The sequence below is a fragment of the Podarcis cretensis genome, assembly GCF_951804945.1.
Source record: "Podarcis cretensis genome assembly, chromosome: 7".
Classification (NCBI taxonomy): domain Eukaryota; kingdom Metazoa; phylum Chordata; class Lepidosauria; order Squamata; family Lacertidae; genus Podarcis; species Podarcis cretensis.
Genome location: NC_137176.1, coordinates 33,295,012 through 33,318,044, shown reverse-complemented (window position 1 = coordinate 33,318,044; position 23,033 = coordinate 33,295,012). Strand labels below are relative to the sequence as shown.

Here is a 23,033-nt window from a genome sequence, read left to right as displayed (position 1 = left end):
AGAGGTTGGATGGCCATCTGTCATATATGATCTAGTTGAAATTTCTGCATTGAAGAGGATTGGACTAGATGACCTGCGGGGCCCATTCCAACTCTACAATTCTGTGTTTGTACAATTCTATGACTTATCTGCAGAGGACTATGGGGGAATAGCACTAACTCAAATCAGACTGCTTAAGCATAATGATATGCCATCAGATGACCCAACAACAACAACAACAAAATGCAGCCCAATTAATGACAGGACAGAAATGGATGAACATCAGCTGAGCCAAAGGACAGGAAATGTCAAGTCTTGATGCTCTAGAAAATGGGACCATCTGTTTTCAAGCACACAGAAGCATTGATGTTTTCAAATGTAAGACTAGAAACCTACTATTTAGATTCCTATTCTGCATGATTCTAAGAGTGAAAATAAGAGAAGTTGACATTCCTAGAATGTCTGCTAAGTCAATCTTTCCTGTTACAAATGAAGACATGGACAACAGCCGCATGGATACTTCTAAGGACTGGTAAATGTGCAATACTGGGGGTTGCTTAATCTATGTTTTTAACCTCTGCTTAAAAGTATAACTAAAAAGATATTTCTTCTCATTCTTTCTTCCTACTTACTAAGAGTAGAGAGAGAAAGAGCTAACAAGTAGACAAAAAACGATGCTAAGGTAAAGGTAAAGGTACCCCTGCCCGTACGGGCCAGTCTTGACAGACTCTGGGGTTGTGCGCCCATCTCACTTAAGAGGCCAGGGGCCAGCGCTGTCCGGAGACACTTCCGGGTCACGTGGCCAGCGTGACATCGCTGCTCTGGCGAGCCAGAGCCGCACACGGAAACGCCGTTTACCTTCCCGCTGGTAAGCGGTCCCTATTTATCTACTTGCACCCGGAGGTGCTTTCGAACTGCTAGGTTGGCAGGCGCTGGGACCGAGCAGCAGGAGCGCACCCCGCCGCAGGGATTCGAACCGCCGACCTTTCGATCGGCAAGTCCTAGGCGCTGAGGCTTTAACCCACAGCGCCACCTGCGTCCCTACTTACTAAGAGTAGAGAGAGAAAGAGCTAACAAGTAGACAAAAAACGATGCTACTCCCCTTTAAAAAGTGGAGAGGAAGGAAAATACCTCTTGGGCTTTATAGCAGGAATTGCACTGGGCCTTTGTTCCAAAAGAAAAAGTGACATTACACAACACCTTTGAATAAACTACTCTTGGCTTGGCTCAATAAAAATGCAATCTGAAGCAGTTTGAAGCCAATCTGCGACCAACATGGCATAAAGATTTGGGCACATATTTTGTAAGTCACAGCCAAAAAGAGATGACTACATTTCTTTAAAATATATGATGTCAGCCACTTAGATTAGAAAAATAATGGGACAGACTGTGATCTGTGAAACTGTCTTTCCATTCTGTTATTGTTAACTATCTGATACCATGAATATTTGATATACTCCAGCTGGTGCTCTTGCATGCTTCAGGCCTGGCAACAGATACTTCAACAAGTTACAGTTAGACAGGAACGATGGCTTCTGCATTTAAGATCGTTTAGTTATCCTTAAATAATTCAAAAGCAGGAAATCACAAAACAGTTTTTACCTCACAGAAATATACCATATCCTAAAATGCATAGTTTTGACATTTCACCGATATCTGTCCTACATCTAAATTATGTTTTTGAGGTGCCTTTTTGTTGCAGTTAATGCAAAAACTGTACTTTAGAAATGAGTGGGTGGGGAGAGAAAACGATGCATATTCACAATCAAAAATACAGGTTTTCAGCTGCCTAGCTGCTCAAGAACCAAAGAATTTTGACTAGCTATCCATCCCTACAAGAATTAGCTTCTATTACCAAGCAATTTGAAATATAGATTCAGTCTTGCAGCCAATTATCTTATTGGAGCAGTAATAAACTTTGGCTCTCATACTTGGCATTTTCTGAAGGGAGTAGAGATTTCTACAAAAAAAATAAGAGATCCCCACAAAACAGGAAATGATCTCTTACCAAAACTCTGTATTAATATTAGAATTCTTACTCCTGTATAATAAAATGTGGTTACACAAATTAGCCACTCAAAAGGCGGGGTCCCCCCCCCTTTTAATATTATAATAAGAAAAGTATTTCTGCTCACATGATTACAATACCATTTCTATGGTATCAAGGGGTCTGGTTTGTTAAACAAAACAACATTCAAAATTACTTTTATCAATATATTCATAAGAAATTCTGTCAGGTGCAGAGTCTGAATGCAGAGTACTAAAGAAGGTAATCAACAAAAATTATTTTGACGAGAACCAAAAGAGTAATTAGCCTTTGCTTAAAGTGAGCTGTCAGCACTTGCTTCAGTACTTTTCTATTTCTTGCTAACAAAGAGGGTCTTCTACTGGGAAAATAAAGGCCAATTATAATGAAGCATTTTACGTCAGCAGGCAAATTTCATCTATGAGTGCCATTCTGAGTATGAAATTCCTCTGACTTACAAACAAGATTTAGGAATCATAGGTCAAAATTTTATTCTCAGAAAGACTTAACACAAAATAGATATGTAAATTCTTAAGTCTGCAGCCCTGTGTACACTGACACAACAGTGTCTCCAATAAATGCAGTGAGATTTACTTCTAAATGTGAAACAGATCCAGTTGCAAAGCTATTGACAATAACGTTCCTTTGAGATACTGAGCAGATGCTTAAAATATTGCATTTATATGCAATTTTTGAGACTACAGTGAATTAAAAATGCTCACTGAGAGTTTTAGCTAACATAGGTTGCAACGAAAAATAGGCCATTGATTAGTGCTTTGGCTATCCTCCAAAGGGTGTGTGCGCATGAGCATGCATGTGCTGGGGAGTGCGCACCCAGCACATACCACTGTGCTGAAAAATGGGTTGCAGGACTAGACAAGTAGCCATTAAGTTACCTTGATCCCAAAATATTCATAGCTGGAATGACAAGTAATTTAGCTAAGTTCTGTATTTGGAAAGTCCCTCCTGTTGGCCATTACAGTGAAACATGAGGTGTAGAAGGTTGTGCAACAGCTTCACAGAGACTGAAATACCCGCAAGAAAACTGTGGAGACAAAGCATTATCAATGACAACTTGCCATGCCTTCTCTCTGCCTTACACTCTGCCACATCTGGCAAAGCAGCAACTTAACCAAGGCAAAATAAGCGGGGGTAACTTGCAATGAGAGCACAGTGAGACACAGGTTATGAAGCTGCATTCAGTTGTGAGCTCAACCTGAAATATTCACGGACTATTGCAGCAGATCGTGGAATTAGGCAATTATGTTTATTCATGTAAGAACACTGCTGCAATAAGGAAATTAGCAGACCCTTAACCACTCCCTTGTAATAAAAGTATGCTGCCTGTGATCGGTAACCACTTAGAGGTGGCAAGGTGCAGCCCCTGCTGCTACCACACGTGAACACATTCTCCCCATTCTGGAAGATGACAGCATGCAGATGCAAGCACGCACTGCAATTTCCACAGGTGGAAACACAACAGAGGCAGCCACTGGTAAACTCTTCCTCTCTCCTGGCTGAAGAGATGATCACATGAGCAGGGGACAGAGGGATCAGAGCATGAGGATAGTTGAATGGCTCCCAATACTTATCTGCAAGGCTGCCCAATCAGTATCTGCTTGCACATTTCACAGTGCACATGTACTCCAGCATCCCAGGGGAAGAACCCTCTACCCTGTTGTGTATTTAAAAACCACTGCGCTAAGGGCCAAAATGGATATGCTGAGGGAGAGCTGGGATCAGGATCTCTAGTCCCTACCCTCCATTTCCTTCTTTTTATAACTAGTTAACAACCCTACTCAAGCAGCTTCAGGTGGAAGTAGTGTTGAAACTTTTCATTCTGCACCAATTCCCTTGATCTATATCACCCTCTCCAACCACTACTGGGGAGAAACCAGAAAACCCCGCTTCTGTGGGGGGTCATTGTTTTGGTTTCTTATTACACTATGCATTTTTATGTTTTTATATTGTAAACTGCCCTGTGATCTTCCGATGAAAGGCAATATAGACATTTAATTAATAATAACTGCTGCAAACTGTGGCTGCCAGAATATATTGGCCAGTGAAGTCATACCACAGTGGTACCTCCGGTTGCGGATGGAATCCGTTCCAGAGCTCCAGTCGGATCCTGAGGTTTTCGCAACTGGAGGTGCCTGTTCTGTGCATGCGTGAAGCGGGAGAGCACTTCTGCGCATGGCGAAACCCAGAAAAATACTTCCGGGTTTGTCATATGCGTATCCCAAAGGATACGTAACCAGTAGAGGCACCACTGTATACCAATACTGGTCGCCTATTAACTTCTGGACCTAAGGTGCTCATCTTTATAGACCAAAATAGCTAGGATTGCCTCTCCTTATATAATTCAGGCCATGTCTTAAGAGCTCTTCTCCACAGTCCACTGCTGGGTGAGACTGTTAACCAGTTAAGACAGTTCCATATAATATTGCTTCTCTTAGGAAATGTATGTGTCCTAAGAACATACTAATATGGAATCACAGTTCAGAAAAGATACATGGACCATTATTATAATTCTATAATATCCAAGTCCTTCAGGGCAGAGGGAGCCAACACAGTGCCCTCCAGATGTCTGGAACTAGAACTCACAGCACCCCTAACCTTTGTATTGTGTGTGTGTGTGTGTGTGTGTGTGTAATTGCTGGGGTTTTTTTAAGATATGCAATTTGTGTGTTTGTGTGTGTGTTTATTGTGAAATCACCTTGAGATGCTTCATAGGAAGCAATATCAATATCATCATCATCATCATCATCATCATCATGGTGGCTCCTAGTCATGTTGACTATGCTCTACACTTTGCCCCCAGAATTGGAGGCAATATGCTTCTGACTACCAATTTCTGGAAACTGCAGGTGGTGAGAGTGCTCTTTGCTTAGTCTCTGCTTGCATGTTTCCCATGGGCATCTGGCTGGCTACTATGAGATGGATTAGATGAGCCACTGGTCTGATCCAGCAGGCTCCTCTTATGTTCTGAAGGGCTGATGTTAAGAAAAAGCAAAGGGCCAGCTATTTCAGTGCAACCCTACCCAGTGGATAATTCTAAAGGGGATGCAACTAACAGGCACAGTAGCAGGTCTAGGAGCACATTCCTTATGTAAGATACCGCTGGAACGATGCTGGATTAAGATAAACTTTGAGCTACAAAAACTGCACGTGTTGGCTGCTCTTACCCCTTGGGGCAAGTGTGGGAATATCAAACTAAACATATAAATGCATAAATCTAAAGAGCAATGTTCTTTATAACAGCTCAAACATATTCAGTGATGTAGAACTTCATAAATAAAACAAAGAAAATAATGTTAAAGTACTTAGATTAACAAAGCTGTGGTTACATATTTGGACAAGTAATTGGAAAAATACTGTGTGTCAGAGATCCCATTTAAATAGTTTAATGAAGAAATAGTATCTTTGATGTATTCCAGTACCACTAATACATGTGCATGCATGTGTTTGTACACATACCTCTAGCCAAAAATAAAAAAAAAGATTTTGCAATTATTTCTATGGTAAACAATTATTTTTTTCCTCTCTCGTCTTCTAACTTTTAAGCACAAGTTGTTTTGTTTCATATGAAGAAATGTAAAAACTTTTTATATCCTTTTTGCTCTCAGTCAGATGGATCCAAATCACCTATTACTGGCTTCTCCATTTAGCTTTCTCATTTTTAATTACTCTTTGAATACTGTGAAATAATGTGCATGATTACATTATGGTTCAGTTCACAAGTAATGCTAAACCAAGCTATGGCTTAGTGTGAACATGAGATCCCCTGGACAGGAGATTGTGTCTGTTTTCCTCCTTTGGTCTTGCTGATTCTGCACTGCTATGAGTTCAGTCACTGTATATTATGCTCTAGGAGGCTTAGTTTGGTCCGAATTGAGTAAACACTTCCAGAGTTAGCACTAAATACTTCTGGTAAACGAGCCACCACAGCCGCTGGAGAGCTGTGAAATTTGTGCCCCAGGCTTTTTAGTCTACACCTGTGCTATCTGAAACCAAAAGGACACATTGGTTGACTGATGTGATTTTTTTCTCAGCTCTCCTACCCCACTATCTAAAGGAGAAGGCAGAAAGAGGGGCAGTGCTGGGGAAAGCAAAGTTACTGTGAGGGGAAATCGATGGACCAAGAGAGGAAAAACTCATGGAAGAGGACTGTTTTCTGGGCAAGGGAGCCGCAGTTCCAGAGAGAATGAAAGGCAAGAAGGAAGGGGGGAAAGCAATGAATATGTGGAAATTGGACTGGTGGAGAGAGAGGAGGAGGAGGGTTCGTGTGTTACTGCTGTGTTAGCAACCAGGGATGACCTAGGCAAGAGAGATAGTGTTCTGTTTTTAATTAGACCAGCTGCTTGCCTAATAAGAGATACACCACAAAAACAATGACATTTGCAGCTCAGTCTTCTTTTACATAAATAACTGATTCTGCAGGACTTAGTTCCCATGGTGCAGACTTTGGAGTAGATAACACTATCCTGTAACCTCAATTCCCCTTAGCTGACCAGTATAAGCTTTTGAGAAATAATTAAAAAGAGTGTTAGAAACTCAGATATATAAGCTAGGCACAAATGGGTCCTTAAAACAAGGTTACAGTCGCCAAAAGGGAATGTTTAGTTGTCATTTTTGGGCAAGACGGCTTTAAAGTCTTATTTTTCAAATGATGGACTGACTGTGATTGATTCTCAGATAAACATCTAGCTAGTACAGATGACAACCTTGAACTAGGTTAAGAGCTTTGAGAACTTGAAAAGTCATTTGATCCAGGGACAGACTATATATTCCAACCTCTTTTTCTTAATGGTGACTGCTCCTGCTCAGGCTGCACAGAAAAAGCAAATTTGATCCAGAAATTCATTCCAATTGTGCAGATAAAACATAACTGATGGAATTCTACAGGGTGGGGTGTTAGTGTGTGAAAACAGTCCAGATCCAATGATCCTCAGCCATGTACTTTCAGATGGTAGAGATGTCAGGCATCATTCTGGCACCCAGGCATCACCCAAAATAAGAGCCAAAGCCCAAGCATATTGAAAAGGCAATGTCCTCAAAAGTGCTATTCGATTTCAGGAGAGCTTTCCAACAGTATCTTGTGGGTCCTGAGGGGGGAAGCAGCCCCATAGTGGTTCCTCTAACCACAAAACGGACATGGAAATTGGCTGTATAGAAGCTGGTATAGGAAGAGTTAGTCATCATACAAAAGAGATCTATCACAACACAAAATTATGTTTTCAGGAAAGATTAGAAATAGCAGATACTACAGTTTAAGCAAACACGCACACCCCTTCAATTTTTATAACTGTGAAATATAAGTAAATAATTAGGTAACTTGTCTTAAAGTATTAATGCTACTGAATATCATGGGAATTTTCACTGTTTTGTTCTTTATGGTACGACCTGAGGCAGCTCTGCATTAAGAATGGACAAAAATGAAATTGAATTTCTAGGCAGTATTGAATATTTTATGTCAGTTTGAATGATGCTTACCCTGTATTGATGGAAATTATTTCTATCAGTGGGTTCTTTCTAATCTTTGGCAAATCCAATCGCGCTCCCCCCAACCGTTTTCCATTATCCTTTTTCTGACCCAGCAATCTCACAGAGTGACCTTCAAATAAAAGGGGAAAATGGTACCATTATACATAAAACTCATTTGTTTTAATATATTCTACTCAAATATTTTGCATTTTGTTAAACAAAAATAGACCCAGGAGTCTTCTGGTAACCAACAACTTACCAAGTAAAGGAAAAGCCAACATTAAAATTTGTTGTTGTCGTTATTATTAAGCTTAGCTCCTTTCATTATATCTTGTTCAGCTATTTGACAAAAGCAAGTCAATCCATTTTAAAAGCCAAATTCCCAAGAAACAGCATTTTGATTATAATTACTGTAAAAATATTACTTTTGAGTTTAAGGGTGTTGTTGTTCCCTTTTGAACAGTATTAGACCACAAACCCAAAGTTCCAGGCAGTATGTTTGAACTGATGGGTGTCAGTGTCAACTTGAGCAAGAATTTCCATTAAGTTCTCATAAAGTAATGCAAAAAGATTCGGATGAGGGAACATTTTCACAATTCAGCCCAGCTTGTTGTGCTTCTCACGTATAATACTACTGACATGTGAGCACTTTATTGGAATTTATGGCTCCATCTGTAGCTTAACTGAGCTCATTCAGAAGCAACTGCATATTGACTTCAAAATATTCAAACACAAATATTCAGAAAGCTCCTTTTCCATAATTCTAGACACATTGTTTCAGGTCACCCAAATCAAAGTGAATGCTTTGGGGGGGGGGAGGTAGCTTTGCAAAATACTGAGTTACAATTTCTAATTAAACGTTATTTAAAGAGAGAGAGAGAGTGTGTGTATGATTTCCAATAATGGATTGGAACTGGCACCTACCATGGTAGTAATAATAATAATAACCATCATCATCTTATTTCAAATGTAAATGTAAATAATCAAGATTAAAAAGCCCAACCAATCTGAGTAAAGCTCTCTGCGGACAAACTCCAGCTCCCTTAGCCTAAAGCAAGATGAGCACCGACTGGACTTAATCAGCCAGGGGTCCTTTTCCTTTACCCTTTTTTACATACAGTCAAACCTTTATTTCATGTTGGCATAGCAAGTGCTAACTTCATTTCATTCATCCTATCTCCCACTGGATAGCTCAGTTGGTTAGAGTGCGGTGCTGATAATACCAAGGTTGCAGGTTTGATCCCTGTAAGGGACAGCTGCATATTCCTGCACTGCTGTGGGGTGGATTAGATGATGCTCAGGGTCCCTTCCAACTCTGATTCTATGATCAGTAAGACCACAGTCCAGAATCACCTGAGTGTACCACTGTGCCTGAACATGCAGCACCTTCCCCCCTTCCTTCATGGCATGTTTTAATGAAATGGAGGAGTCTCCAATTCACCATTGTTTCCATTTCATCTGTACCATGAAACTATGGTTGTTACCATCTGTGGAACAACTGTGGGACTGAAACCATCCTTTGAAGTTAGTTTACGATCCTGGTTTGTTCCAAAGTTAGTAAGCATAATTTCCCTGTGCAGATAAAACAAACTTGGAGACTTCAGCACTGCCACAAATGGAGGAGGGGAAGGGCCTGCATACACAGGAAAAAGACTCATACATAACTAAGCTTATTAATATGATCATCCATGCCCAGCCATTCAGTCAGTCATTTAAATTTAAAATGTGACTTGTTTCTTTTGAAGTAGGAAAGGCTGAGGAGGCAAAATCATATTGGTCCTTTATATTGAAAGTTACAGAAACATTATTTTAAAAACCATTTATTCATTTGCAGGTTTTCCCAAGGCAGTAGAAATGGCCTTAAGTTGCAAACAAGCAACATTACTAATTACTAATTAGGGGTCTGTACTGACCGCAAGACTCAATTTGTACTGTAATTTGGAACTGAACTGATCTGGAAGCAATCCAGTTTTGCTAGGGGTCTGCAGCCAAATCCCAATTTGCAAAAGTTAAGTGTTAAACTTCCCCATTCACTATTATGGGCAAATTAAAATGAAACATTACAGCATTTTCTCCTTATTGACAGAACTGGATGAAATTTGTGGACATAGTCACTTCTGACATATCAGAAACAAATTGTCACAGTATTTTTATTTTATGTGATTATTTTTATCTACCCACCCCAATGGCAAATGAATTGCCTGTAATTTTAATTTTTTGGAGTATGGTAGCCACACCTGAGGAGATGAATCCTGCCAAGTTTCAAAAGGATAAATGCAGTGATTTTCCTACATAGTTTGGAGGCCGTGAGGAAAAAAAAAGTATACATGAGAGATTTTCCTTGATAAGGAACCTGCCAAAATACTGATAAATAGGACCAGGAATTTTCCTACTATGTATATTTAACATTGATTTGGGGGAGGGGGTATTTAAAGGGTTTCGCTACCTGCTCTTTGGTTTTAATGGGCAATAATTTTATTATAAAAATAAGACAGGGCTGCCTCTGGGAAAAGAGTCCACAAAATTTCAAAATGGTGATAACAGAATCTTAGGGACTTAAAATTTAAATAGAGCTTTAGGTTTTTTTACGGCTCAACTAAGGTCAAAGCTGATTTGAAAGGAGTGGGTATGTGGGACAGAAGCAGAAGGATATGAAAGTCCAGCATTTTCCAAGCAAGCACTACTAGAAGAACTAGCAAAACTAGCAAAGAACATTGTGACTGGAGAGCCCTGGTAAAATCATTCCCTCTTTTTAGAAGATAGATCTCTCAGTCTCTAAAGAACTTTCCCTTCACCACCTTTCCTCATCCTGTTATTTTCCTTATAAAATGATAAGATGAGGGAGAAATGTCTCATTTTTTGAAGGCACACTGTCTGCAGCACTTTTGAAACATTTGATTCCTCCAGTTGTCCCAAACTGTTTTGGAGGTCTCTGCTTCAACTTTGGGGACGTCAGAGAGATCCCACTTCAACCAGGACAAGTTTTAAATCTGTCTGAAGTGGCCCACTTTGGTTCAAGATACATATGAATCTGTTCTATGCTCCTACTGCTTATAATGCAACTGTGCAGAGGTTGCTCGGGGTGGCAAATTGTTTTCAGCAATCTGTTCCTACCAGCAATCACCATTAAAAAAAAGTACAACACTCTACTGCTAAAATTACTGGAAGTGAACACTGGAAGAACTGCATGGCTAGCTCTTTTATGTGACCAGGTTGCTCCACAAAGCAACTGCCACCTAACTTGCCTTATAAAGGGCCACACCACCATTGTTTACATTTGTGAGTCAAGACAAATGTAATAGTATCATGGCAGTAGCGCACTGAAATCTTCCACTGACGTACCAAAAAAATCAATTGGCATGCCAGCCTTTTCAGAGTTGTCAAGTAAAACTTTTAGTCAAAAATTCAGTTTAATTAAGAGGTAAAACACCATTTTATGTCAAGAGTATTACACCTATCATAGATGTCAAAAAGTTCAATAGCATCTAGAAAAGGCCTGTTATTTTCATACCAGCAAATGCCAAGAATTCCATTATAACCTACTGTGATTTCAGTAATACATGGACTCTGCTAATAGCATTCACTCAATTATTCATTTCCACTGTATCACACTAATAACAGCAATATCGCCAACTGATGAGACAATTATTTGCCCATACTTTTGTTCTTTAAGTATTCTTGGATTTAACAATATGCATACTACTTTAAAATTCAGGTAAATTAAATCCAGCTAGACATCAAAAAGAGCTTTCTGACAGTAAGAGCTGTCAGATAATGGAAAAGACTCCCTTGGAAGGTGGTGAACTCTGCTTCATTGGAGGTTTTTAAGCAGAGGTTGGGTGGCCATCAGTCATGAATGCATTAGTTGAAAATGCTGCATTGAAGGGGCTGGACCAGATGAACCTCAGAGTCCCTTCCAACTTTACAATGGTGTGATTCTATAAGCTCTGTGCTTACCTATATCTGTGCTGGATTGTGGCCTGTGGGAATGCGAGTTAAAGGAAATATAAGAACGCCTAGTTCAGTCCATTTCAATACAGTGGGTTGGATCCAGACTTTGGCAAGCTTAGTCTAGACACACTGAAAGCTGACAGGGCTTAATGATTATTCCTGTTGATTTGAGTCTACTATTAAACCTGACTAAAGGTACAATCCTAACCCCCTGATGGTGATGGCTGTGGGCATTAGGATAACATGTAGGCCCAAAGCTGTGCCCTGAAAGCTGCTACCAGCTTTTCTGCTATGCTAACACACAGAAAACCCTAATCTATGAGATCCAAAGCTCCAGGGATTCATCAAGGAGCACAGTTCCTGTCTCCTCCCTTGTGGTTGGCAGGATTCAGCATAACATTACATGCATTAGAGTCTCTACCCCTCTGCACTTCCCCAGATCCTATTAGGATTGCTCTGCATGTTTGGATCCAGTTCAGAGTTGGACTGGTTAATTAATGATATTTTGAAGAGTTTTAGGGGCATGGCCTACTGGAAGCCTAGTACAGGCAGAAATTCCATGCTCCAGCTTCCTAACCTAACTATCAATACATATTTTTACAGAGCTCCAGAAAGCTGCAGATAAATAGAATCCTTCCCTTTAAAAAATAAAAAAGCTATTTTCGAAAGCTAACATACTGAGTTCCTTTTGTAATGCTGTTATCTGTGATCTCTTTTGTAGCGAATTCAAGTGTAAGTAAGAAAAAGTTATGTTACGAATCTTAAAATGATGTAGGGAAAGCTTTTAAAAAGGCATTTCATCTGAATAAGGGAGGTCCTATCTGCCAGCTTCAGAAGCCAGCAGATAAGTGAACTCTCAAGGGAAACCAAAACATAGTCATTTGATATGCTGAACACATGGCATTTTTTTCAGTGTTTTACAACTGTTATACACTGAGCTGGATCCAGAGCAAGTTAGTCACAGTTAAGATCCCATCTACATGAAGTGTTAGTTCATCTTCCCTCACAATCCATTTTTCCTATGTGTTGTGACTTTTAGAATCTAAGTCTGCCGACGGGGATTATCTTGTTTGTTATTGGTCTCTTGTGAGTTTTGAGGGACCAAAAAGCAAACTAAAATGCAATCAATCAGTGTGACTAATATTACATGGATTCAAGCCATTCTCTATTCCGAAAAACAGAGCAGAACATTTGGTTGCTGCCCGAGAAAAAGACAACAAAATGACCATGTGAAGGGCACTGAATATCAGATTTCAGATTAGAGCATGTTAATATTGCTGCTACTGTTTACAACCAGAAGCACATGGACTCGTGACAGCGCACTGCCTGCAAATATGCCAAGCACCCTCTTGCTACACAAAAGTCAGAAGCACTAAAGGAAGACGGCAACTTGCTTCGCATACAAGTACTCAGGCAAACAATAAAGCTTATATTGAACATAAAGCCATCAGACATGACAACCCTCTCCCCTGTCAAGCAAGGCAAATAAATATAAATCTGGTGAATACTGTGAGAGACAGTACTGGATTCATACCATCAAAATGTATTGCAACTGTCATAACATGAAAGGGAAAAATTGGTTGTCTATATAAACCCTCTCTCACTACAGAATGCTGTTTAAGCTAAGCAGTAATTAATTAGTATTAATTCAATTAATAAGCAATCCACTCTTCTTATTCACATAGTGAATAAATATTGTATTTAATATTTTTCATGTGACTAATGAACATCAACAAGAAAGGCTACACAGAGCGTGTCATTGGCTGCCCACACTATGGCTGTGATATGGTGAGAATGTCTAAATTTAAAAAGACAAGCTATGAAAACTTTAACCGATGAACACAACTCCTTTGGTCCTCCCCTTCCACTAGCTGTAATTAAACCGGGAAGTCTCTAATTAACTATAGTTTCCCAGTGCTCCAACTAAACACATATGTAACACCCTCTTTTTTGATCTGGAATTGGAGTTTGAATATTCACACCATCAATTCAAAGTTACCCACTATCCTTTCCATCTCTTTTGCTAATGTTTTTTGGATAGGTGGGAGCACATCATTTGTCCTCCCATTCCACCAATATCCTTTATATAAAACTCTCCCATTAATAACACTACCTCCAGTAATACCCACTATGACAATGTCTACTTTTTCTATTTGTACGACCGACCAGATTTCCACAAGCTATCTACAACGTTATCTTCCTCTCTTCTCCAGCTAGGTGTTTCGTTTCAATGCCAGTTCTATTATTATGTTTCAAAGATGTTAGCATTTTATTTTAAAGCTTAATTTACTAGTTTTATTTAATTTACCATGGCTACAGAAAGTTTAAAAGGAGAGCATCCTTCCATATTCTGGAGTAGAAATGGAAGTAGGAAGTAACAAGTTAACTGAATGCACACATGAGTGACTGATGGGTTTTTACTACTTGGATTTCACTACCATATAGGAAGAAATATCCACAGTGATTTTAAAACATTGAGTGTGAAGAAATTACATGACTATTTTGCTACATGCACATGCAACAGAATGCTGAAATAAGACATAGGTTTTCAACACATGCACACGTGACAAAATATATACGTGCTTCTTCACACATTGATTGTACATGCTTTTTTCAAAGGACAGTGATCTCACTGTTAAAAAAATGTATCGCGGAAAACAGCCCACAGAGAATGTAAGAGAGCACTTTGATACTTCTACTCTTAACCACCCTGAAATAAATATTATGAAAGCCATTACATAAATATTAAAACAAACAAACTGCTAACAAACGCCATGCCAGTAAAAGCATTATTCATTAGGCTATACAACACACACACAAATCACATAAACTTTTAGCAATCAACAATAATAAAATAGACTGGTAGCTAGCAGTTAGCAAATGTTAGTTAATATTTAAACTAGGAACATAGACCATATTACTAGACACATTAATGTGACTGAAACTTAGTAAGCGTATATGAAGTCTGAAAAGTCCAACATCATTGAAGTTATTTCCTTTGACTTGTTTTCAACAATCCTGTCCAGTGACCCATTTCACAAAATGTTTTGTGAAATACTCTTAGACTGAAACAGTTTTAGTCACAAAGTCTAGTTTCCCCTTAATCCCATAGGGGTGCACTTTATATGCATGATGGCATTTGATTTTCCTGCAGGAAGCTAATTAATTTTATTTAAAATATTTAAGCCTGATAGTGTTTGCAGTATTAAAGTATCAAAAGGATCTGACATAATTTTGTGACGGCACTGGCAACAAGGGCAGAATCAAAAGTACATTCTCCATTATGCTTCATTATCATGTCTTCATCATTCTCTTCTTTATATGCCTCACCTGAGAGAATAGCAGAAGGTAGCCACATGAGAACAAACCTTTTTAGTGGTGGCCCCATCTGAAGAATGGCCTCATCAGGGAAACGCACCTGGCACAATCAGTTTTTAGGCATTAGGCTAACACCTTTTTATTCACTTACGCCTTGGGTAGCTAAGCCAGCCTCTAGAGCCGGCTCTAAGCCGGCTCATCTTTGAGCAGGGTGGGTAGGCTTGCTATTATTATGTAATCGGAAAAGCATTTTAGGCATTAGTATCATAAACTGCTTCAAATTTTCTGGCTTTGTTTTTATTGGTTGTATTTTATCTTGTTAAGACACTATGGGACTCTTTTTGTAAAATGCAACAAGTGGAATAAATAATAAAAATAAACAAACAAACGTGGCAGTATAAAAGTGCTGAGATTCTCAGAATGATACTCTGTATGGGACTGTAAGTTGTTAGGCAAGAGTGAATAAAAAAATAATCTATAGAATCATTATTTCAATGATCATTGAGGATTCAGTGAGCATGGAACTTTACAAAAAAGAATGCAGTTCCCTTCCCCAAATATCTTAAATACTAAACACAAATATAGCTTTTCTTCTACTGGACATGTACCGTATTTTTCGCCCTATAGGGTGCACCGGCCCATAGGGCGCATTTTTTAATATTTTTTTTTTTGGGGGGGGGGAAATAAAGAAAAAAAAAATTTTCCCCGAGCCCCAAAGAGCAAAGAAACCATGACAGCGAGCGGGATGGATCCCACTAGCTGTCTTGGCTTCGTTTTTAGCCTCGGGGCTGGGGGTCTGGGAGCGAAGGCGAGGTTGCGCTCAACCTCGCCATCGCTCCCGGAGCTGGGGGCGGGGGAAGCCTGAGCTTCCCCCAACCCCAGCCCCCAGAACGGGTCCGGGAGCGCTCAACCTCGCCATTGCTCCTGGAGCTTGCTGCTATCCGAAGCCCGCTGCGCACCCCAGGCTTAGGGCAGCTATCCGCAAGCCTGCGGTGCCCGGTGGGAACTCCCGCCGGGCTCTGCAGGCTTGCGGATAGCTGCCCTAAGCCCGGGGTGCACAGTGCCGCGCTCCCCGGGCTTCGAGCTGCAGGCAGCTATCCGCAAGCCTTCGGAGCCCGCAGAGTTCCCGCCGGGCTCCGCAGGCTTGCGGATAGTTTCCTGAAGCCTGGAGAGCTAGAGGGGTCGGTGTGCACCGACCTCTCTCGCTCTCCAGGCTTCAGCCAAAGCCTGCACTCGCCCCATAGGACGCACACAATATTTCCCCTTCATTTTTGGAGGGGAAAAAGTGCGTCCTATAGGGCGAAAAATACGGTACTCATGATCAGATTGTGAAGTAAGTCATATTGGCCAATGCCCATATCATGAAATAGTAGTAAAAGAAGCACTGAGGGGCGGGGAAGGGTGGGGAAGAGAATGACCAAAGATCTAAAATTGTGCATTTCTATATTGATATGGCTAAGTTTTCTACAGATTTTTCTAATATATTCAGCATATGTTTACAGTTCAGTCATTATTTACAGTACATACATGATATATTTCAGCAGTAAGGCTGCTTATGGGGTCTATGTGTTCAAAGTCAGTAATGAGCACTGGAAAGAATGAAGACACAATCATTTCAGGTGAAAAGCTTACCTTTGATCGTCTCCTCAACAACTTCTACGACACGATCTATCTGCTGAACCTGTAAAGATTTAAAAAATTACAATGTGGATATTCTGATGGTTTTTGGACGGTTCTCATTCTCTAGGCATTTAATTCACATAGAGAAGAAACATACATTTTGCTGAATCTGGTTTTTTTTTTTTTGCTTGTAATATAGGAAAGACAGCATTTTACTCCTGCGCAAGTGGGTGGGGAAACAAATCCTAATGCCACAAGCTAGCTATTGTACTCTTTTAGCAATTATCCAAGGTAAAGGTCGGTGTACAGCAACTTATTGCATAATAATAAAGAAACTGAGGAAATAACTGAATCCAAAGAGAAGACGGGTGCAAGTTTCAGACCACCAAGACAAGGAGCATTTATACAAAGCAGCAAACTGATATATTAATGCATGAGTAGCAAAGTCGCTTGGTCTGATGGGATTAATAGCAGATCTGGATAAAAAACAGGATGGGACACCAAATCTGGCTACAAATTCAGACTTACACTCCTACCTGCCTCTCCTGTAGCAAATTCCTTAGATCAGTAACCCACAAGCAAACACCTACAGATGCCCAGAAAATCCAACACCACCACTTCCCTTGCACAATTGGCTTGTATAATTCCAATTCTAGCAATGAAGACAGGTATGGTGTACATGTACACGAATACACACACACACACACAGCGAGAGAGAGAGAGCGCACAATGCACACACACTTCAGGGTCACCTCTTTTTTGAGTTTTAGCTTGTTGACCTAATCTCTCCACCCACCCCTTAGCTACGTTCTTATATAATATTGCAGTGTTACTTGGGATGTTTATTACCTGCTGAAAGAAGATGGGAGGTTGCTGCTGTGTATCTTGCTCCCCCTGATTGGAAGACAGGTGGGCAATGGGTGATGTATGCCAGGTTTGTAAGATTTCTCCCATTTCCTCTCAAGGCTCTATTTATTATAATGTGGCGTTAATGATAATTTTGTCTGCTGGTTGGCTGACTGCAATGTAAGAAGCGTTTTCTGCCTCAGGATGAGAGCCTGTTGGTGGAATCTGTCCCCCCAAGTAAGAGGAGAGAGGGAGGTTTGTACTCCTAGGTGGGAAAGAGGAGTAGCTTGATCCATGTTTTTTTTCTGTTTCTTTGCCACAGAAATTAACCGGTATTCTGAATACATGCCCAGGGTGATTGATGAATATTTTGCGATTTTGCAGTTTTATATTGTGTTTTATATTTATGTTGTGCAGGTACACTTTTCCTGGCCCCCACATGCATCAGCAGAGTGTGTATAAGCACACCCCATTCTGCCTTCTTCTGGGTCCAAAAGGACCCATGCATCAGCGATGGCGCGTCAATTGGATGCCCCTATAATGGTCATTGCCTGTATTTATTGTACCAGTGTTGCATATTTCTTTTTTATTAATATGCTGTTCATCGTTCTGGGGATATTTGGGCCAAAAAGAGGTATACAAACATGCCATAACATAACACAACCACACACACACACTTTTAATTGTTATCTCCACTATATATAACTCCCAGCCTCTAGTTCCAAATTTTCAGGTCAGCTTCTACTACAGTTTCATGTATTTGTTTTCTCTCTGGGTTTGTTTGTTAAACCCCTTTGGGTAGCATGCTTCATTTAACTTTATGTACAATGCTCATTATATTAATTGAAGCTGATGCTGATAACAGGTCTGCCACTAGTTCTCTTCAGTTTGTCAGGATCAGCTTAGTGATCATATATATTCTACTGCCTTTTCTCCTTGCCTCAAACGCTAGCAAAAATGGCACTTTCAGAATGTTTTATTTCTGTATTTGCCTTAGTTAGAAGTAGTTACAGGTATATAAAGAACCCTAGAAGTGAATGAGTATGCTTGTGCCTGACTTGCAAGCACATATAGGTGTACAAGTCCTTCTGAAGTCATGTTTTGGAGGTGCATTACTGATGCCACAAGTTTGCCACCCCAAAATCTGCTCTAGAGGGTTGTGACTGCTTCGTTGAGGCAGGAGAGAAAACTGAAGAGGGGCCAGTTTATTTCCTGTAAGCTACTCCTGCCTTCGTTCTCTAGAGGCGCAAGTAAGCCAAAACCAGTGATATTACACTGGCACACGAAACCTCAATATTGTTACATTATTAAAGCTCTTGAGTTAAAGTTTGAGGCTTAGGTTTTAACAATGCTACATCCTTACCCCAATGATACTCAGGCCTTGTAGGTAGTCTTGTCGAGGCTGGGCTTGTGGAACACATCCAGCTAGAACAACTTTCTTTTTTTCTTCTTGTGCTTTCCTAAAAGGCATTTTTAAAAGCAAATATTATTTTCCTTGAATGGCGCAGCAACCTTCATATTTCATTGCATTACTTAATATCTTAAGTAGCATTTACTGAAGAAGCTTACAAAAATGCACCAATTTCATGCTGTAGCTTAGCATACCCCAGCTACAGCATTTACTATCTACCAAAAACTGTAGTAGCATACTTGTAAGATGTAATGGCAAAGCTTGGCCTGATGTGATATGTAGTCAATAGATCACCTTCCTGTACTCAGATATAATTTATGACAGGGATGGGGAACCTGTAGTCCTCTAGATGATGGTGGGCTACAACTCATCACCTGTGATCTTTTGATGAGTCTCTCTTGGTTGTGCCACAATCTGCTTTTACTCATTAGGTGGCAAAAAGGAAGGAACCATTTTCAATTGTAGTATCTGTGTTGTGGAAGGATCTCCCCCAAGTGCTCCTGTAAAAGGTAAAGGACCCCTGGATGATTAAGTCCAGTCCTTGACTATGGGGTGCGGCGCTCATCTTCAGTAAGCCTATACAGTAGCTTGCTTCCACAAGAAATCAATATCATTTTTATTCAGGCAGGCATTCAGTGGACCTGAACGTATTTTCTGCTGACTGTTTCCCTGTTATCCTGACTCAAGACTCTTGGCTAGGATATCCCAAAAGTTTTGTTGACAACATCAGCAAGCCATCTCTGCATCAGCCCAGAATTACGTTACAAGGTTCAAAATGCACAACTGCAGAATCCATGATTCATCACAAGGCATAAGCAAAGACATCCCAACACCTGACCTGCTGCTCCTGCTATACTTTTAGAGGTGTAGAACCCATAATTTGCACAGGTCTGCTTGCTCTAGTTGGAGGGCGGAGGGCTGAGTCTGCACTGATGGCAGTGTGCCCTTGGCAACAGGACTCAAGTCCAACACTTTGGCTGCTTCTGATCTGGCCAGCTCTGCAGATTGGCCAGCTGGCTACTATAGGTGCCTCACTCTCTGGAGGCATGGTGAAACTGGTTTGACTGTTTCCAACTCCCCAAATGGGACATCCAATGACCCTGGGGCAGAAGCTGCATCCAGATCACTATTCAAACTTTCTCCCCTGCGCCCATCTTAGGGTCCTCCTCTTCCTCTGGCAGAGCTTGCCATTCCTGGCTACAGCTGCCTGGCAACACAGGGTGCATGAAACCAGTTCGCTGTTTTAGTTTACATCTGTGGAATTTTTATTGTATCTTGATGCTTACATAAAAGTCGGTATGTAAGTTTTTCTAACAGATTGCAAATGAAATAAATAGTCACTGGCAATAGACCATACTAGCCAGGAATTAAAGTCTGACAACAGTTGGAAAGCCGCAGGTTCCCTACCCTGATTTATGGTATTTTCTCCAGTCATCATGAAGAAAATATTAGTTTGGGTAATATATAAAAAAAGCATTGCTATATTAACTGCATTAGCATAGTGCTGCAAACTCAGACCTCCAGTGCCAAGGAAATGTGCATGCCAGTCCTCTGAGCCCCACCCAGTGATACATTGCTACCTCCTGCAAGAAAACCTAATAGGCATTTTTCATGTTCGGTCATGCCATAGCAGTTACGTTGGTGGACATCTTGTGAAAACATTGCTGGTGGCAATTGGAATGGAATTCTACTGGAGTGGCATTTACAAAACAGTGGCTATGCATGAGCCGTCAACGAGGGCACAACAAACCACACTGTATTTCAACAGATGATACTAAATGTTAAACTGTGAATACTGAAACAGTATCCAGCAGTATGCTTTGCCTGTGCATCCATAATATCAGCATTAAGGAGATTAGATAATGGGACTGGTATAGTACTAAAGAAAACAACAGCAAGCAAAAGAGAGGATTTTTTACCACCATATATGAAGTTTAAGGAAACCTTGTAGGTTTGCTTTTTTAAACTTTCTTTACTTTTTTAAAAAAACCAAAGTATGAAAAAATATTCAGGTAATTTGACATATTTGGTCCAATATTTAATGGCAAAGCAACATGACCGGTTTCTTATAATCATACACCACCACTAGCTGCTATCTCTACATTGTAGAATGAACATGTACAGATCCGTCTACTCAAATATCTGCAAGGATAGCAAAGGTAAAACTCTGCTGGTCTCAGCAGAAAAACACAAATATTTTTTGACATATTATTTGGTATGGTAACGTTATTTAATAACTTTGTCATTTTTTGCAAAATCTTCATGAAACGTAGATAGGAACTGGGGGACTGTTATTTAGAACCGCACATCAAATATTGGCTTAATTTACCCTTAAGCTGAAATTTACATAGCCTTTTATATATTTCTCAGCTTTAACTTCACACTAAACAGAAGAGCAGTCATATTTTGAATTCTGCTGTTTAGATATGAGCAAACATTCAATGTAATCTTTTTAATACTCTCTAATGAGCTTTGCTGAATTTAACAAAAGCCTTCACATTATTTCTTCTTTAGAAAGCTAGCTACATCTAGAATACTACTACAACAAATATATTTAACCTTCAGAAATTTTAATGCTATAGGGAGTGTGGGGGTGCATTTAGCATAAATAAATACATTTCCATTTCCAGAAACGTTCCCACTTCACAGTTAAATGAACTTTACCTTGAAATTACACTTTAATTGGCTCAGAACAATTTTTCTCCAAGAAAATATACTTCAACTTAAACTTGATTTATCAAATCTCACAGCACAGAAGTTTAATTAGACCAATTTTCTTTAAAAACCTTGGTGTGCTGGAAAAAGTAATATGTAGAATAGTTAAAACACATGTTGAGTTATTTTAATGCTGGTACATAATATCTGCCTGCAAGGCCATAAATAGCAAGGAGAATAATCCAGTCCCGTTAGCAAAGAGTGCACACAAGCAAAGGATTTCCATAAGGACAAGGAAGAGAGATTAACTGGGATATGGAAGGTACATACAGTCTCCCAATTGCCCCTACCATTGTCTGCACATAGGGAGAGGTTCCACTGAACCTATGAAAACCCTTTGCATGCAGTGGGCAACATTACGATGGAAAACGAAGAAACACCTCAGTGAGCTGCCACCACGGGGGGCTTATGAGGGACTATATCTGAGAAAGCAGGTCTGTCTGAACTGCATTATACAAATACCATAAATATGGGATAAGCTGAACGAAAATCTCACAACAATTATAGAAAAATAGGTGTTATTTAAAGGACCACTTAGTATGAAGAAAGAACAGACGAGGGGGAAAGGATATTTATTGGCACTTGCATTAAATGGCCCAATTCACGTGCTTGTCATCAAGCCTATGTATTACTAACATGAAATATTTGCAAAGGAATGTGCCCTTTAAACACTGCTGTAGCAACGTGGAATGTATGGATGTACAGGTTTTTAGAAACATTAGGGGGAACATACATGGTTGGTTTTGCTCATGTGGCTGTATGTTTATTTATTTATTTGCAGTCCACCTTAGGATCTCAGGATAGGGACAATCAAAGCTTTATTTCAAACAACAATCCACCCACAGGTAAAAGCAGATAAAGTTCACAATTTAATCAATTACGAAACTGCAGAACTTCTAAAAATTCCTGCTGCATTTTAAAGACTGCTAAAGTCTTGGCTAAGTAACCATGTTTTAAGTTGGCATTAAATGAAAAAGAAAGGGTGGGAGTCAGGCAAATTTCAAAAGTGAGAGAGTTCCACACCAGGGTACCAACCAAAATGCAGCATACTTTTTCAAACAATTCTCTCCCTCCCGACCAGTCTGATTGAAGTGTGTTCTTCAACTCTTGAAAAAGTGGTAGATACAGGGAGAGGCAGTCCATGAGTTCCAATGGACTGGGAGAAGAAGGAATTTCTACAGTACAAATTTAGGTTTAATAAAGGAAATATTGCAAAGCTGAGATCCACTGTGATTGATGCAGCCACTAACCTTGCAGAAGCATTTTGCGTCTAGCAAACTCTCCTATTACCTGATGGCTCTAAGCAACTGTATGCTTCACTTCGCTATTAGGGAACTTTCCTCCCTATACTCTAGCCCAGTGTTTTCCAACCTTGGGCCTCCAGCTGTTTTTGAACTACAATTCCCATCATCCCTGACCACTGGTCTTGCTAGCTAGGGATGATGGGAGTTGTAGTCCAAAAAACAGCTGGAGGCCCAAGGTTGGGAAACACTGCTCTAGCCCTCATCACAAGAACCTAGAAAGTGCTGCTTGAGGATGCTCCTCTACAGCTACAGCCCTATAGCTAATGCGCTGCTTCTTCAGAATATCTCTTGCTCAGCACAAACCGCTCCTCTCATGCAGACTGTCAATGGGCTTTTCATCCACTGCAAACACATACCTGTATACCGCTTTACCCTGGCT

At 40.1% G+C, this 23,033-nt stretch overlaps 1 protein-coding gene across 4 annotated transcripts in view; it reads right to left on the bottom strand.

Annotated features, from left to right (window-relative positions):
* CDKAL1 (CDKAL1 threonylcarbamoyladenosine tRNA methylthiotransferase) overlaps positions 1 to 23,033 on the bottom strand; it is a 242,049-nt gene that overhangs the window by 145,548 nt on the left and 73,468 nt on the right. For all 4 annotated transcript variants that reach the window (XM_079983780.1, XM_079983779.1, XM_079983781.1 and 1 more), the window contains 3 exons: positions 18,588 to 18,684; positions 16,391 to 16,439; positions 7,499 to 7,619 (listed from right to left, as the gene is read on the bottom strand). In XM_079983780.1, coding sequence (XP_079839906.1) covers positions 7,499 to 7,619; positions 16,391 to 16,439; positions 18,588 to 18,684 — 267 coding nt within the window. The remainder of the gene's footprint in view (positions 1 to 7,498; positions 7,620 to 16,390; positions 16,440 to 18,587; positions 18,685 to 23,033) is intronic.